We start from the raw sequence: 16,376 nt of genomic DNA on the forward strand, positions 1-16,376 counted from the left end.
TAGGGCTTGCTGATCAGAAGGTCGGCGGTTCGAATCCCTGCAACGGGGTGAGCTCCCGTTGCTTGGTCCCAGCTCCTGCCAACCTAGCAGTTCGAAAGCATGTCAAAGTGCAAGTAGATAAATAGGGACTGCTCCGGCGGGAAGGTAAACAGCGTTTCCATGCGCTGCTCTGGTTCGCCAGAAGCAGCTTTGTCATGCTGGCCACATGATCCGGAAGCTGTCTGCGGACAAACGCTGGCTCCCTCAGCCTATAGAGCGAGATGAGCACCGCAACCCCAGAGTCGGACACGACTGGACCTGATGGTCCGGGGGCCCTTCACCTTTACAGCAGCCAAACACTTTGCAGGGATGGGGGATTAGCGTAACATGCTATGCACGGGAGAGACCTTGGCCAGCTCTACCAAGTGGACACTTTACTTTTTAGAGAAAAGGTAAGCAGTAAAAGGGTGAGCATAAAAATAACCTTGAGGTTTCACTGCCCTTTTGGAAGGGGGGGGGGAGGAAACCCTGGATCAGAGGCAAAGCTGCAGCGACTGTTTTGGCTTCTCTCCAATTATGATTCCTGCCTCTGGCACCTACCTGCCAGCAAGGTGCTTTACAACCCCTTCTGACCCTCATGATAATAACTCTGGGTGGCCGAAAGCCTTATATTCCCTGCAGTCATGGCTGAGCAGAAGGCTGAGTCTCATATTTAAGAAACAAGCACAGGAAATGAACACGTGTGTTTTTTAATTGTTCATGGGATGTGACTCGATGGCTTTTCGGGAAAACAAGACACGTAAAAGAGAACTCCCGCTGCGGCAGAGAAGAGAGAGAGCTCAGGCAAAATGAAGGGAAGAGACCTTTCCCCTGTGCCCTTTTTTGAGAAGTGGGTCTGAAGAGAAAATGAGTAACTCCCCTTCCCCCAGGAGAGGGGTCCCAAAAGCGGGTGGGGATGTTGGCACTGGTCTTCAGGGGTCTTTGGCCAACTCACAAGAAAGTCATGACCGTCCCATTCTTGCCAATCTGCCAAGGTTCCAGTGGGTAAAATCGGATGTTGATCCTGCGGGGGTGGGAGAGGAAAAGGAAAGTCATGGCGGGTGGTGAAGAAAGGCACCCGAGGTTGTGTACGGCGGTGGCAGCTCCTGCCACAGGTGTCATCCAATCCTTTCCCTGCCTTGTAAGAGGAAGAGGGCACTGCTGGGGCTGGTTTTCTTCCTGAATACTTGGGGAGCAGCAGGTGTCAACTTGAATAAAATACGGGGGGGGGGGCAAGTAAGCCCTGCATAATTGATCACCTAGCGTGGTGCACACACACCATTTGAATGACAATGCTCATCCACTTGGGGGGGGCAGCCCCCCTCAAATATTTTATTGGGGGCCCAAAGACCCCTCCATGGGCATAGCCAGGATTTTTGTTGGGGTAGAGTAGCACTTTGTCAGGGGAGCAGAACCGACATGATTGATCAGTTAGTTAAGTATTCCCATTGTTTTACTTGATCTAGGGGGGGGGACTGCCCCCTCCGGGCTACACCCATGGACCCTAGGAGTTTGCTCCTACAGAGGAGGCAGTCACAGCATGTCAAAAGGTGCTGAGGCGGGGTTGGGAGCAGCTTCTTCTAGCCGACTATATAACCTTCCTCCCGCGATAGAGGAAAGGCAGCGAGGAGGGAGAAGTGAGCACGCTCTGGAAGCTGGAGGTCACCCAAGGACAGCGCATTGGCGGCGCCCGGGATTGCCAGGAGCTCCCTCGCCTTCCTGGCCTCCTTGCCTGCCCGGCGCTCGATCCTCCCTCCCTCCCTCCCTCGGTCCAGACTTGCCTTTCGGGGCCGAGGCCCAGCTCCTTGGTGAGGAAGTCGAAGAGGCGGGCGCTGTGGCCCTTGTTCTGCTCGGCCGTGCCCACCACGCCGATGGAGGAGACGACCAGCTGGGCGCATGGAGCCGCAGACCCCGACAGCACCATCGCCGCGTCGCTGCGCACCGTCACGTTCACCCGCTGAGACCCAGAGGAGGGGGAAAAGACAGTGAGTCTCTGCCGGGCCGGCAGGACCCGGGAGCCCGACGCCCGACCCGTGTGCCCCCCACCCCGGGGTGGCCAGCAGCGCCCCCTCACCTCTTGGGGCTTGTCCAGGATGGTGGCCACGGCGGCGCACAGCTTGGCTGGTAGATCGCGGGGCAGCCGCGCCGCGGGGAGGCTCGTCTCCAGCTCCACGAAAGGCATCGCGGCTCAAGAGAGACGGCGGCGGCGCGGGTACCGAGTACCGTCCGGGTCCCTTTGCGCGGCTGCTGCTGCTGCCGCCTCCTCCTGCTGCGCCGGACTTCGGCATTGGCTAGGCCGGGAGACTCGCCCCCTCCGAACCGGCCCACTTCGGGGCGGGGTCGCGGCTCCCGGCGCTGGGAGGGGCCGGCCGGCTGTGGGACTCGCCAGGCAGAGTCCTGTTTTCTACTCCCCTCCCCGGAGACGGTTTAAGCCGGGCTGGCAGGCAGCAACCCTGTCGGCGGCGAGCCACGGATGCTGCCAGTCCGTGCAGGCAGCACGGAGCCTGGTGGAACCCCAGAGTATGATTCCCGTGCTCCGATCCCGCCCCTGGCCTCAGCAAAGGGCAGATCCCAGGCGGGAGAAGTCGTGGCCGCGGTCCCTCGCTGGGATCTGGCGTTTCTCGGGCAGGGAAGCAGCAGTAGCAGCAGGCGGGCCTTGCTTCGGTTAGGCTGCGGAGATGGCTTTGTTTGCGCACCCCTGGGAGGCTGTCCCGAGGTCGCCTTCGCTCAGCATGGCTGCGGGGCTCACCGCCCGGCTTGGGAAACAGTTGCAAACGGGGGAGCGCCCCAAATCTTTAGGGGCTTAATAATGCAGGGATATGCAGGTGTCCCGTACAGGAATCGAAGCCGCGAGGAACGCCTTTCTGGAAATGCACAAGGGGTAGTCGCTACCATCAAGCCGCCGGCAGCATCTCCAAGGAGGGCTGGCAGTATCTCCATCCTGAGACCCTGCGCTGCCACGAGCCTCGCTGTCTCACGGCGGAATAGACTCTCATTTTTTATTGGGTCTAGGGCGGCCTTTTTGGCGGGAAAGCACACAGCGCAGCCTCGGTGAAGACCACGCCCTCTTTTCGCCTCCCTCCCCTCGAGGCCACCCCCACCTTTCCCACCCCCCCACACAGCATCCCGCTTTCTTATTGGGCAGCCGCCGCGGACCAATAAGGAGCCGCTTTGCTTGCGGCGGCGGCTCCTCCCGGCTCTGCTCGGCGCCCAGACAGGCGGGAGTCCAGCCGGTGCAGCCTGCGCTGACGTGACGCAACCGGCCCGCCGCACCTGCTGGGTTTCCGCCTGTTCTCGAGCTCGCGTTGGCGGCAGCGGTGGGCGGCAATACGGGCTCTTCCCCTCCTGGCCCTTCTTCCGTCCCTCAGGTGCTGAGCCGCCCCGCCTGGCTGTCAGTCAGGCCTCGCACCCGCCCCGGAAGTGGGGGGCGGGGTACGCTGGAGCGAGGTAGCAGACACCGCCAGGGCGTTGTGTCAGCCGAAGGCTCAGTAAGCCTTCCCCTTCTCCCGCTTCCTGTCTTAAAAGGCAATGAAGCGCCCTTCCCCCTCCCCTTCCCGTCGATATTTCATTGGTAAGCTTCTCAGCGGCAGAGCACTTGGCTTTGCAGTGCTCAGCACCTCAAGCCTGCAGGTGCTGGGGCCCAGCCTTCTCTGCGAGCCTGGATAGCTGTTGCCAGTCAGAGCAGCCAGTGGATGGGCAAAGAGGCTGGTATCTTTCTCGGTTCCTGTCGGTGCTGCTAGCCTCCCCCTTAAACTCTGGTTCTGCTGGCCTGACCCTTGCTCCGCAACATGGATGAAAGGCTTGCACAGGGCCTTGCACACAGAAGGGCCTGGCACTCAGTCCTTTGGTATCCCTAGGTGGGGGAGGGAGAGACTCCCTGCTTCAAATCCTGGAGAGCAGCTGCCCTGTCAGTTGCTGTGCTAGGTGGACATGGTTCTCTGATTTGCTGTAACAGGACAACCTCGGTTGTCTTCTTGTTTGCTTGGGTGACTTTATATTGATAAAAAGCATTGGTTTGGGCCTTTTGTTTTGTTCATATACGTACGACACCCAAAGGATTGTGCTTCCTCTGCGTGAGTGGACACTCTTCCTAAATCCATTTTTGAGATGGGAAGGGAGCTCAGTTTGTTTTGGGAGTATGTATAGATGCACCAGCTTGGTGCCATCTTTTCTGGCTTCACAAGCTTGCTCTGGGTTTTCTCATGTCGTTTACTTCCCATAACACGAGCTTGAGAAACCTCTTGCATTTCTCAGCTAACAGACATCTATTAGTTTGGGATGTCTCAGGGTTTCTTTTAAATCCAACTGGAAGTATATTTCAGTGTTTCGGCGAGCATTTGCCCTTCTGTGGCAATGTGCTCTATTGCAGGGCAGACGATTCTAGTCTGATCAATAAATTTTGTGGGTTTTGCTCCTTAGGTTCATGAGTGAACTGAACCAACAGAGGTGGCGAATGGCAACACTGAGTCTCTTCAAAGATGGTAAAGTAGCCATTGACTCCTTTATTTAGAAAAAAGTTGTGGTGGCAGGTCTCAGTGAAAGCTGGATACTGCTTCCCCATAGATACTTCTGGCTTGCTCTTCTATTTGTATGGGAACTCAACTTCTCTTTTTCCTTTGTATTCTAATCTGGTGTTGGTGCATGCTTTTAGACTGTTGCTTCTGTGTTAACTCTTTATAGAGAAGTTAATCACTGCAATCCAAATGGCTTCACTATTCCTTGGCAAGGTGGCTGTATCTTCCCTCTGGCTCTCTTCCTTCAACAAGGTTACTGATGTCCCATATTTTGCCCCCACTATTTGTTAATGCGTGTTTTGAGGGAGAAACTGCTGAAATTCTGGTAGTAAGGCAGAGATCACCCATTGCAATGGATTTATCAGCAGCACACACTACTGCTTTTTTGTCCCACTTCTAGATCAGGATTGCAGCATTGAATGCCAGTTCCACTGTTGAAGATGACCATGAAGGGACCTTTAAAAGCCACAAAACACAGACAAAGGAGGCACAAGTAAGCAAAGTTCTGCTGTAAGCCCTGAGCTGGTGTTTTCTTCTGCTCTGAGCAAAGTCAATTAATTAGAATGTCAATTTTGATCTCTAGGAAGCAGAAGCATTTGCCTTGTATCATAAAGCTTTGGACCTTCAGAAACATGACCTCTTCGAAGAATCTGCCAAAGCTTACCATGAACTGCTTGAAACTCGCCTCCTGCGAGAGGTCAGTGAAATGGGATCAATGTGGGTAAAGCTTTCCGCCTACTAAGTGGTGTGGTGTGTGTGGCTACAAGCCCCACTTTGTGGAGACCTACAGCAATCTCAGGCACAACCATGAGAAGATCTCTTGTAGAGCTGAGGCTCGGGGAGTTTGATGGCCCCAAGTTGCCAGGTTGTGAGCCACCAATAACATACCAGTGGGAGGAAGCTCCTGAGTGGGGGTAAATGTCAAGAGTACCTCTTTGTGAAATACACACTGAATCCTGGCCAGCATTTTTAAGCTTAGTGGGCATCAGGATTATTCAATAACTTGATGAGCATTTGAATATTCATCATAGGACATCATAGACTTTAGATGCTGTTTCACTAAAAAGCTGCTTGTTTTCAACAATCTCCAATGATTGTTGGGGGCTCTCCGGGGTCTTTCCCTGTTAGCTGCTACCTGAGATCCCTGTTTCACTGGAAATGGTGCCTTGTGTCTTCTGTGTGCAGAGCATCTGCTCTTCTGCATGACCCTTGTCCCTGTGTCTGAACCTGGAAGGATTGTCACTTGCCCAATCAGGAGATTTGAGTGGTTGGATAATAGATATCCATTTCTAGAAGTGGTTAAGCAGCTCACTGGACCTTCAACCCTCTGGAGTTTCTTAATAAGCAAAGAGAGAGAGGAAAAGAAAGAAAAAGAAATTTGTTGTATTTGTTGTAGTGGGTCTGTGGGCCATTTGATACTGGTTGTATTTTACAACAGTGTCTGCTTTGCTTTTTTGAAGTCCCTCGGGTGCTCTGAAATGATGCATGCTGGCACCAGGCAGGTTTGTAACCATTCTGTGTTATTAATGAAGGTTTTATCTCAAACTGCGTCTCTCATCTGCAATTTTCAGGCAATTCCATCTGGTGATGAGAGGGAGGGCTTAAAGCACCCGGGCTTGATGCTAAAGTATTCTACTTACAAAAACTTGGCTCAGCTCGCAGCACAGCGTGATGACTTTGAGACGGCCATGGAGTTCTACTTGGAGGTACAGGCATCTCTCCTTCACACTCATCAGGGCCAGAGTTTTTGCCTTACATATATTTAATGTTGCATCAGAGAGGATCCTGGGGCGCTAAGCCGCAACACTCAGCCACGAGGAAGGCCGAGGCTTGGTGGGCCGGATTCAGGATTCACCACTCTTACACTAGAGCCTTGTAACGCCAAACCGTATATACTGTGTTTTCCAGGCTGTAATGCTAGACTCGACAGATGTCAACCTGTGGTATAAGATTGGGCATGCGGCACTCAGACTGATGCGCCTGCCTCTGGCACGCCATGCCTTTGAAGAAGGACTCACGTGTAATCCAGACCACTGGCCTTGTTTAGATAACCTTATTACAGTTCTCTACACACTCAGTGACTACACAAGTAAGTTGTATTCATTTTGTTTTATTTTTCCAAATAAAGCTCATTACATCTATTGGTACAGGAAGCTGCTGGAGTTGCTGTTTTGGATTGCTTGGGTTGGTGTTGCTCACCTTTGGGGTGTTGGGAGGGTGAAAATAGCCTGATAGCAAACTCTGTTGGTAGTTTAGTCATTTCCTATTGAGGGCTAGGGGGTGGATATTGTTCATTACTGTTTATATTTTGTTTTTTTTAAAAAACCTAAAATCTCTATTTTAAAAAAAAGACTATACAATAAATTAGTTTACAAATCAAAACTTGCACTATGTAAAAAGATGTGAACACAAGATCAAACAACAGTTCTTAGAACAATAGTCGGACAATAACAGTGTTAACAAACCAAAAGAATAATAATTAACCAATAAGGGAAAATGATTCCTTGCATGTTGGTGATAAAGGGAATGGCATCAACACCATAAGGTGAGAAGCCCTCTAAAGCAAGCTTCCTCAACTTTGGGCCTCCAGATGTTTTTGGCCTACAACTCCCATGATCCCTAGCTAGCAGGACCAGTGGTCAAGGATGATGGGAATCGTAGTCTCAAAACATCTGGAGGGCCAAGGTTGAGGAAGCCTGCTTTAAAGAGCCCTTCTTTAACTAAAAACACAAAGAGTCTGGGAGCTCTCAGTTCCTAGGCTGGCTCTACAAAAATTGTGTTTAGCCTACTGAACGAGGTTTGCTGGGAGCAAAACAAACCACAATCCTTGGTTCGGCCCTAACTCTTAAGCCTAGGGGCCGTGGTTTCTTCTTTCCATGTGTCAGTGTGGTGGAGCAAAGTGGGCACGATTGACTTGTGTTCTCAGTACCGGTAAGCCATGATTTGCTCTGTGTAACAGAAATGTTTGGTATTGATTTGATGTGTCTGAACATACAGTTTTTACATCTTAAGGAAAAAATAATTTTCATATAAAAACTTGGCAGTGTGTTTGAATATAAACTAAGTCACCATACTCGGTGTGCTTTACTGTTTTATGTGCCCCCCCCCCATCAAATATTTTTAGTTCAACACTTTGGGCTACTTGAAAAACCTTTGAGGTATTTATGCAGCATGTGAAATGAAATGATATATTCCTTAGTTCTGTTTACAGAATGCAAGTCAGACATGCCAAATTGGTTCTTAGAATACCCCACCCACTCCAGGAAGGCCACATCACTGTATACTATCAGAATGCTCCTTTGGGATGCATAGGACTTTCCAATATGGAAAAAAATAGTTTAGGATGGATTTAATATGTGGCTTTTATTCCTCCCCTCAGCTTGCTTGTATTTCATCTGCAAAGCTCTGGAGAGGGATTGCCTGTACAGTAAAGGGCTGGTCATCAAGGAGAAGATCTTTGAGGAGCAGCCATGCCTCAGGAAGGACTCCTTGAGGATGTTCCTCAAAGGGTGAGTTTCTTCCAAAATTGAAGGTAAAGAATGTTGATGCTCCTGTCTCGCATCAGACGGAATAGTGGCAGAAGCTTCCATTTCAAAGTGAGGACATGCAGCCTCTTTGCAAGTTCCCAGAGATTTGTTCTGTCCCCTTTTTGTGACCTAAAGCTGCTTCTCCCATATTGGAAAGGCAGAGAGTGCCACAATGAACCCACCGTTTTGTAGGCATCATGCTGTTGACATGCAGCTTTCAGAGTTGCTGTTGAATGGGTGTCCAAGGAATTAAGCTATTTTACTTTCAGCAGGGTAATTTAAATTTTGCTAAATTTAAAGGAATTTGCCTCGCTATGAAATGACACGGAAGCATCTAAACGGCTACTTTGCTGCTTCTTTTGTTTTTCCAGTGACTTGTCAGTCCACAATGTCAACGTGAGTCCGTCTGAGGCTAGAACGATCATCGAGGAAGCTCTGGAGTTGCGCAGGAAGAGGCAGGCACTCTTGGTGCGAAAAAGGGAGCCAGACCTGAAGCTTGTCCGGCCCATCTCCCTTTTCACGTAGGTCTTAACTGGGTGTGAACTTATTCTGACAACTGCAGAGCGAACTTAAAGCAACATTTCCTTAATGATTCCTGTGAAGAATTGGCTCTTGGTCCCATGTGGAAAACGGCTGCCTTGCTCCTTATTTCTGCATGTGGCTTAAAGGCATTGCCTGCCCTGGTCCCTGAGTGAGAGCTGAGCTTGTGTTTGGTTGTCATGTGCTGTCCTGCAGGTGGAAGTGTCTTGGGGAGAGCTTACTGGCCATGTATCAACACCTGACCACTTGCGAGCCTCCTCGGCCCAGTCTGGGCAAGAGAATTGACCTCTTGGAGTACAAAGATCTAGACCAGCACTCTGATGTCGCGGCAACTTCCGCTCCCGTCAGTGTTATACAGCCCAACCCCGTCAGCACCAATCCCCAGACGCCTGTGACGGAGCCACTCCTAACATACACACCAGTAACGCCCACCTTTCCCAGTCCAAATGTTCTGGAATCGGTCAGTCCTGCAGGTAAGGGATGCATGACATGAATATGTTCTCTGGGTGGATGTTGAAGGGTTTTCTGAATCATTGTGCTCTGTTCTTCATGGACCAATTAATAATGTGGAAGTAGAGCTGGCCTTCTGGTCTTCTGCTGGGAGAAGTGGTAGGATGCTTGTGATCGATTGGCTTGTGCTGTCCATGGAGTTTGATATCTGGGCATTCTCTGGCTCTTCTTAGGGGATGCCTCCGTGGGCGACAGATCAAAGAAAGGGGTGAAGCGGAAGCGAATCCCCGAAGACAGCGGCGAGACAGCCAAGAGGCGGTCGGCTCGGGTGCGGAACACCAAGTGCAAAAAGGAGGAGAAGGTGGACTTCCAGGAGCTGCTGGTGAAATTCCTTCCTTCACGGTGCGGAAGGAAGTTTGGTGTTTGTGCTTCTGAAAAAATAGCAGAGAAGCTGCTGAGCTCTGCACCCCAGGGGTGAAACTAGGCTTTATTTCACCCAGGTCAAAGACTCAGCTTGGTACACACACGCCACACACATTTATGTACATGCACACAGACTGGGAGCCTCAATGGAGCCCCTCTGGAGGCTTCACCCAGGGCAAAAAACCCTCCATTGCAGTTTTGGTGCAGGCCCACCATCTGAGTGCGCTTCCTGCATGGGCTACTGGGGCAGTACTGTACTGATTTGGGTTTGGCAGCCTGCCTTCTCCTGGACACAACTTCTCATGTTCCCTGCAATATTGTTGGCAGTTACAAGGAACTGGTGTTTCCCTCCACCTTTTTTGGTGTGTTGCGAAAATAAATCTAGCTTCTGGGAATTGCATGTTGCTTGCAAAGTTGCCATAATGAGTGTGTTTTGATGTCTGCCTTGTAAGGGGCTGGCAAGGTCCAGAGCATTGATGCTTTGCTTTCCTCTTTGTTTTGTTTTTCCTGTTAGCTTGAGGAAACCTGACCCAGAAGAAGACGAGGGTCCCTTCAGCAGCTACGAGGTCCAGTGTGAGGCCAAGGAGGAAAATTTCCAGCACGTGGGCACCCACAGGATATCGTGTGACTCAACAACGTGCATGGAGTACGGTAGGTACTTTCCCTGGCTTCTGTGTTTCAGCTGAGGGACTCCCCCAAAAGGATTACATTTGAATTCTTTAATTTGATCCAATATTTGGAAGCTGTAGTATAATTTTGTGGTAAAGCCTTTGACAGATTGGGTGAGCTGCTCTGATGTCACAGAATGTTTGCTTCATACCTCACTGTAGGTAGGCTGGGGAGGGGTGAAGTGGTTGCTTCTTTCCATGCACATTGTGTTAACTTTTTTCTTCCAGAGAAGCAGGATGTTCATAACTTCCTCTTGGCTAACTTGAACAACGGGGGCATCCTTGAGTTGATGATGAGGTACCTGAAAGTGATCAGTCTGAAGTTCCTTGTGAAATGGCCGCTGGGCTTGGCTGAGGTTGTGCTGAACATCTACAACAGCTGGAGGAAGCACAGCAGCAGCCTCCCCAATCCGCTGCTGAGGGACTGTCACAACCAGCACATCAGGGTAAGAAAATACTTCTGGAGGTGACCTCACTCTGTTGCCACCCAAGCACCACCTCTAAAGGGTACATGTGAGAGAGAGACTTAATTCCTGTATAGCAGGAACACAGAGCTGTGTCTGGTAGCCAGAGACATGGTGCCAGGCATGGGCTACGATCCACAGAGCATGTCTCTGCTTCTTTGCTGTTGTTTTTATCCTATGCTTCAGCTGAAAAGGCTCTCAGGGTGCCCTGCATACTGTCAAAAAAACAAGTCTCTCCTCGCAGACTTGCAATCTTAAGAGACACAACACAAAAGGGAAAAGGAATGGAGAGGGAGGAGGCAGAAGAGAAACCCAGGCATCAGTTCTTAAAGCTGCATCGTAGTGACTGGCTGGGATGGATATAATTATGGGAGAGGGGAACCTGGGCATGGCCCCGCTTCCCTCTTCTTCCTGAACCACAGCCTGGTGGAATGGAGAGTTGGAGAAAAATCAGTGTAAATCTGCTTTTCACGAGTGGGAGCTTTTCCCAGCCCTGGTACCCGAGATGGTGTTTAACTGGAGGTGCAACAATACTGCAGGTGTAGCATCAGGGAGTGTTCTGTGATTGGAGGCAGGAGGATAATGCTCGGCACCCCTTTTCATTGCTTGGGACCTACCCAGAGGTTGATACTTAGGCCATCTGCACACCCTTTCCATGGGAAAAGTGTCCTAGGACCTCCACTGGTTCCAGGTTTGTATCTTGATTGACAGTTGGGAGTAAATCCGTCCGCAAACCTTTCCCATCGGGACAAACTTAGCTGGCAAGATGCTCACTGCCTGCCCTCTGCTCCCTTTATTTTTAGGATCAAGCTTTTCTTAGGTGTCGTGAGATAAAGGTTTGAAGAGCGAGCCAGGGGGCCATTCCCCTCCTGATGCTTCTTTTCTTTGCAGCAAAATGCATTTCTGCTGTTGTTTCTGATCTTTCACAAACACTGTAGTCAACACTGCTTATTCTCATAAGAAGGGTTTTTCTGCTGGAGGTGCAAATTGCAAATGATTCCCCCTCCAATCCCCTGATGCCTTCCTAACCCTCCTCTCTCCACCCCCCCACGTTTGTCTCTGCTCTAGGATATGATGCTGATGAGTCTGTCCTGCATGGAGCTGCAGCTTGACCAGTGGCTGCTGACCAAAGGGAAGAGCTCAATGGGTGAGTGAGCACAGGGTGTTGGCAAGTGCTTCTTCCGAGGAAAGGCCCTGCAAACTCCCTCCGGTGAGATACGAGTCCCCACAGGAAACACGTGCCTGAGCTTAGAAGCTGGGCCTGGTAGTGATCTTGAGGTTTGCACATAGACATTCCCAAGTTGACCTTTTGGCATTGAAGTCAGGTTAGAGGAGACTGGAGAGTCCCCAGCCACTTGGGCCAGATGGACCTGGAGCAGGACAGGGCAGCTTCTGGGGTTCACTGCTTCATAAGCAAACCCAATGCCTTGCAAAAGATAAGCAAGTTTTTCTTTGTTACGTTTCCTCAATTGGCTTCTCTCAGGTGCAGATCTTGGGGTTCTCTGCTCCCAATGCTGTTGTTTAGACTTTGAGCTGTGAAGGATCTGAGCTCTCAGCCTAGAACCTTGTGCTGAAGAGGATGTAGTGACCAGAAGTTCTATCAGAGCTGGGGGAAATTTGGCGATTACATGAAAAAGCAATGTCCAGCACTGACATCTTGGATTTATTTCTAAGATTCTGTAGTGATTTAAAAATAAAGATAGTATAGGAGTTTAATGACGAAATAATGGGTAGAGTATAAAATGAAGGGAAAGCGGGATGCAGTATTGGTGTATAAGAATTTAATAACCTGGCATGATGACAAGTGGAAGTCTATTCAGGGGAGATGAGTGATTGTAGGTTATATGATTTGATTTGATTTATTTGATTTATGTAATTTTTGTTAAGATACGCTAAAAATAGGGCAGTAAATGATATGCTTTGATAGGTTTTGAGAGATAGTGGTTAAATATAATAATTTGTTTTTGTATTAATTGATTTTATTTATGTATATGTTTTTTAAAATTTGTATGCTTTGTTTTGAATTTCAATAAAGATTATATTTTTTTTTTAAAAAAAGAACCTTGTGCTGAAATGTGAAATAAACTGTTTCAGTGTCTCCAAGGAACGGCCCTGCGGGCAGCTCTGTAAATGGGAAGTTTGGCCCTGATTTCCCTGGCAGCCACTTCCTGGGGGATCTGCTACAGCTCTCTTTTGCCTCTTCTCAGCGAGACCTCTTTGAGGAGGGCTGGCTGGAGTTCGTGGTTCGGGTGTATTGGTTGAAGGCTCGTTTCCTGGCCCTGCAGGTTTGTATTTCGGTTTGGGGGGGGGGAGACTCCTGGTGCTGCACAGTTTCTGTGGTGTTTGCAGCAGAGTACTTAATTAAGTACTTAATTAAGAGGGGGACCCAGGTGGTGCTGTGGTTAAACCACTGAGCCTAGGGCTTGCTGATCAGAAGGTCGGCGGTTCGAATCCCTGTGACGGGGTGAGCTCCCGTTGCTCGGTCCCAGCTCCTGCCAACCTAGCAGTTCGAAAGCACATCAAAGTGCAAATAGATAAATAGGAACCGCTATAGCGGGAAGGTAAACGGCGTTTCCATGTGCTGCTCTGGTTCACCAGAAGCGGCTTTGTCATGCTGGCCACTTGACCCGGAAGCTGTACGCCGGCTCCCTCGGCCAATAATGCGAGATGAGCGCGCAACCCCAGAGTCGGTCACGACTGGACCTAATGGTCAGGGGTCCCTTTACCTTTACCTTACTTAATTAAGCACTACTGGCTTTAGATCTGGGCAGTCAGACACTGGGCACACAGCTCTTCTTCTGTGAGGCTATAGTGGAAATCTGGGTACAAAGGCAGAGTGAGTTTAAAAAAGGCCTTGAGCAAAAGACCTTGCAATAGGCAGCTTGGGGTATGGAGTTCCTGGGAGGGGCTGGGTGGGGGAAGGAGCTTAGCTGGCAGGCTGCAGTTGAGGATGCTGCTTGCTTTCCCAGGGAGACATGGAGCAGGCCTTGGAGAACTATGACGTCTGCACAGAGATGCTCCAGAGCTCTGCTGCAGTGCAGGCCAAAGCTGGTGACGAGGGCGTGGTGATCCGGTTGCCAAACCTCCATGTGGACTCTGTGGTCTCGTTGGAAGAGGTAACACCAGCTGGACGTGGGAACATTTGGGTCACTGCAAGAGGCTGGCTGCACTTGCCTTCCTCGTGAGGATGAACTCATAGCAGATATGCCAGGGGTGCAAACATGGAAGCAGCCATGACCCCATTACCAAAGTGTGTGTGCACTTTGTGCGTTGAAGGTCTCAGGTTAAGCCCCTCGAGAAAACACCCTCTGCCTGTCAGAGTGGACACCGTTGAGCTAAGTCAGCCACTGGCTCAGCTTTGTCTCAGAAAGCTTCATATGTTTGAGTCTGGATAAATGATTGACTAAAATACCTGTGATTTGTGGTTCTGGTTTGAAAACTGAAATGAAGCAATCGGTGTCCTTCGGTTGGGCTCCTGCCTTACAGTCACCTTGGTCAATTGCTGCCTTCAGAGCAGCTAATTCTGTCGCTTGTGGAACACATGGGAGAGGATTGCCGCTTGCAACATGCAGTGTGTGACTCTTGCAGATTGAGAAGAACCTCAAGTCCCTGGAGAGATGCCAGTCCCTGGAGGAGATCCAGCGCTTGTACGAGGCCGGCGACTACAAAGCGGTGGTGCGTCTGCTGCGACCCACCTTGTGTTTCAGTGGATACAGCCGGACGAAGCACCTGGAATTTGTCATCTCCATTCCGGAGAGGCCAGCTCAGCTGCTCCTGCTCCAGGTGGGGTTTTCTGAGGGCAGCAGGGAAGGCCAAACTGGCATAGCCAGCCTTGATGGTCGCAGCAGAGGCTGCCAGGAAACAGCAGCCAGCAAAAAACAACCAGCAGGTTCACTAGGCTGACTCTGGCGTTACGGTGCTAGTTCCTTTCGCTGTGCGGAGGGGAAAGCGCTCTGCGTGCGGTGCTGTTCAAAGCTGTTTTCAAGGATATGAACACCCAAGTTGTTGGAAACCATGGGGTTAGGGAAGGCGAGGGAGAGTGCCCTTGTGCTCAAGTCCTGCTTGTGGGTAGCTGGCTGGCCATTGTTAGTTAGGGATGCTGGATTAGAAGGGCAATTGGCCTAATCCAGCAGGGCTCTTTGTAGGTTCTTGAGGAGTCCTCGGGGTGTTTTCTCGATGGCTTTTATGCAGTGCTGTGTGTTTATCTTGGTCACGCACACAAATGCAGAGAAACGGAGGGCGTACAGGCACCTGTTGTCTGCACCTTTCGGCTTTTCAGGCTCCCAAGTGCTCTTTGCCACAAGCACCTGTTCCCTCTCCATAGGGCGCCTACATGGGCATGCCTCTTGCTGCCCTTCCATGTGCAGCTCTAGAAAAGGTTCCCAACAGCTGTCTTGCAAATGGCTCTTGCACATTTCCCTCTAAGGCGTCTCTTCTTCTTTAATGCTCCTCAGGATTCCCTGCTCAAGCTGCAGGACTACCGGCAGTGCTTTGAGTGCTCGGAAGTCGCCCTGAACGAAGCCTTTCAGCAGATGATCAACATGACAGAGGCGTCTGCTAAGGAGGAGTGGGTGGCCACTGTCACGCAGCTGCTCGCGGGGATTGACTGCTCCCTCTCCTCAGACAGCAGCAGCCTGGAGGAGCCGCCGGCCTTGCAGAGCCTGGTCCGATTGACCAGCAACCTCGTCCAGGTATCCCGCTCTTTGCCTGAGGACCCACATTGCTCCTGGAGAGCAGGAGACCTGCTGGCAGCCTTTCTCTGAGCCATTGGTGACATGAGGGTCTGTTCTGCAGTTGCTGGTGGAAACATCATTTTAATATATCAGAAACAGCCAAGGGAGGAGGGTCATTTCCCATGGGCTCTGAGTACAGAGCATAGGAATGGGAGCCTGCCAGGTCTTAGGAGAGGGGGGGGGCAGCTCTGGAGGTCTTCCAGCTCCCAGTGGCAGCTCATAGCCTTGGCTTGGCCCTTAAACTGGTGTTGCCCAACACTTAATCACACAGCACAATGAAAGCAAACAAAGCTGGCTCGAGTAGTGGTCCTGGTTCCTGGCGGGGGGTGGGGAAAGGAAGGTACTGCATAATCCAGAGCAAAAGCTAAACCCAAACCCCCTTTCTTTGGCTGTAAGAGCACTTGGAGTTCCTGTCCTCTCAACAGTGTCTGCTAGAAGAGAAGCAAGGAGGAGAAATACGAAGCCAGACTTTTTGTAATGGGTAGTGGCAGAGGGGGAAGGAGAGCAAGAATACTAATTCCCTCCTAGGTTGGAGCTCAGCTCCACCCTCTGCTTTGGGGGGCTCTCTTTCTCTCTCTGTCTCTCCTCAGCCTCTTCCCAAGTCTCCAGCTTCCATCCTTACTTGGGTGGCATCTGAAGGCTCTATGCAGCCTTGGCAGTGTGTGTGTTTAAAGAGCCTTCCACCCTCTCACACACTTTGGCTGCCCCTGTTGACCACTCCTTCCTGCCCTGGCTGCCGCCATGAGTTTCTCAGGGGAAGAGAGGGTTGGCTCAGGGCAGGGTTAGTCTTGCTCAGCGCATAGCTCTGCCAGTATCCATTTGGAAATGTGGTTTAGTGTTGCTATGTGGCTAAATGGTTGTCTTACTGCTCAGTTGTGCAGCCAGATTCAGCCCCTGGTGAATTTGGAGGGGGGCATGTGTGTGTAAATGAAGAACACCCCCTTTTGCTTTGAGCCTGAAACCAGCTCAGTCAATCTGGGGGCCACTTGGGTGATGACTTGAATGCCTGTCATTAGTATGTTGTTCCTGTTGGAAGAGC

General features: G+C 50.8%; 2 protein-coding genes across 7 annotated transcripts in view; one reads left to right on the plus strand and one right to left on the minus strand.

The window, feature by feature from the left end:
• Positions 1-712: 712 nt before the first annotated feature.
• Positions 713-2,301, minus strand: LOC118076001 (D-dopachrome decarboxylase). Its single transcript, XM_035098478.2, has 3 exons — positions 2,093-2,301; positions 1,800-1,975; positions 713-1,042 (listed from the first exon to the last, which is right to left on the minus strand). Exons 1-3 carry the CDS (start codon positions 2,198-2,200, stop codon positions 970-972), a joined length of 357 nt encoding a protein of 118 aa, XP_034954369.1. The 5' UTR covers positions 2,201-2,301; the 3' UTR covers positions 713-969.
• An 877-nt stretch (positions 2,302-3,178) lies between these two features.
• Positions 3,179-16,376, plus strand: part of CABIN1 (calcineurin binding protein 1) — a 57,893-nt gene continuing 44,695 nt past the window's right edge. For 2 of the 6 annotated variants that reach the window (XM_035099257.2, XM_035099264.2), the window contains exons 1-17: positions 3,179-3,386; positions 4,438-4,499; positions 4,933-5,025; positions 5,116-5,229; positions 6,104-6,238; positions 6,441-6,621; positions 7,912-8,041; positions 8,431-8,580; positions 8,795-9,072; positions 9,283-9,451; positions 9,987-10,123; positions 10,369-10,586; positions 11,673-11,751; positions 12,699-12,889; positions 13,574-13,720; positions 14,193-14,387; positions 15,059-15,295. In XM_035099257.2, coding sequence (XP_034955148.2) covers positions 4,497-4,499; positions 4,933-5,025; positions 5,116-5,229; positions 6,104-6,238; positions 6,441-6,621; positions 7,912-8,041; positions 8,431-8,580; positions 8,795-9,072; positions 9,283-9,451; positions 9,987-10,123; positions 10,369-10,586; positions 11,673-11,751; positions 12,699-12,889; positions 13,574-13,720; positions 14,193-14,387; positions 15,059-15,295 — 2,457 coding nt within the window. In that variant the 5' untranslated portion in view covers positions 3,179-3,386; positions 4,438-4,496. The other 4 variants (XM_035099263.2, XM_035099265.2, XM_035099259.2 and 1 more) reach the window with 3 other exon arrangements.

Source organism: Zootoca vivipara, chromosome 17 (genome assembly GCF_963506605.1).
Source record: "Zootoca vivipara chromosome 17, rZooViv1.1, whole genome shotgun sequence".
Taxonomy (NCBI): Eukaryota; Metazoa; Chordata; class Lepidosauria; order Squamata; family Lacertidae; genus Zootoca; species Zootoca vivipara.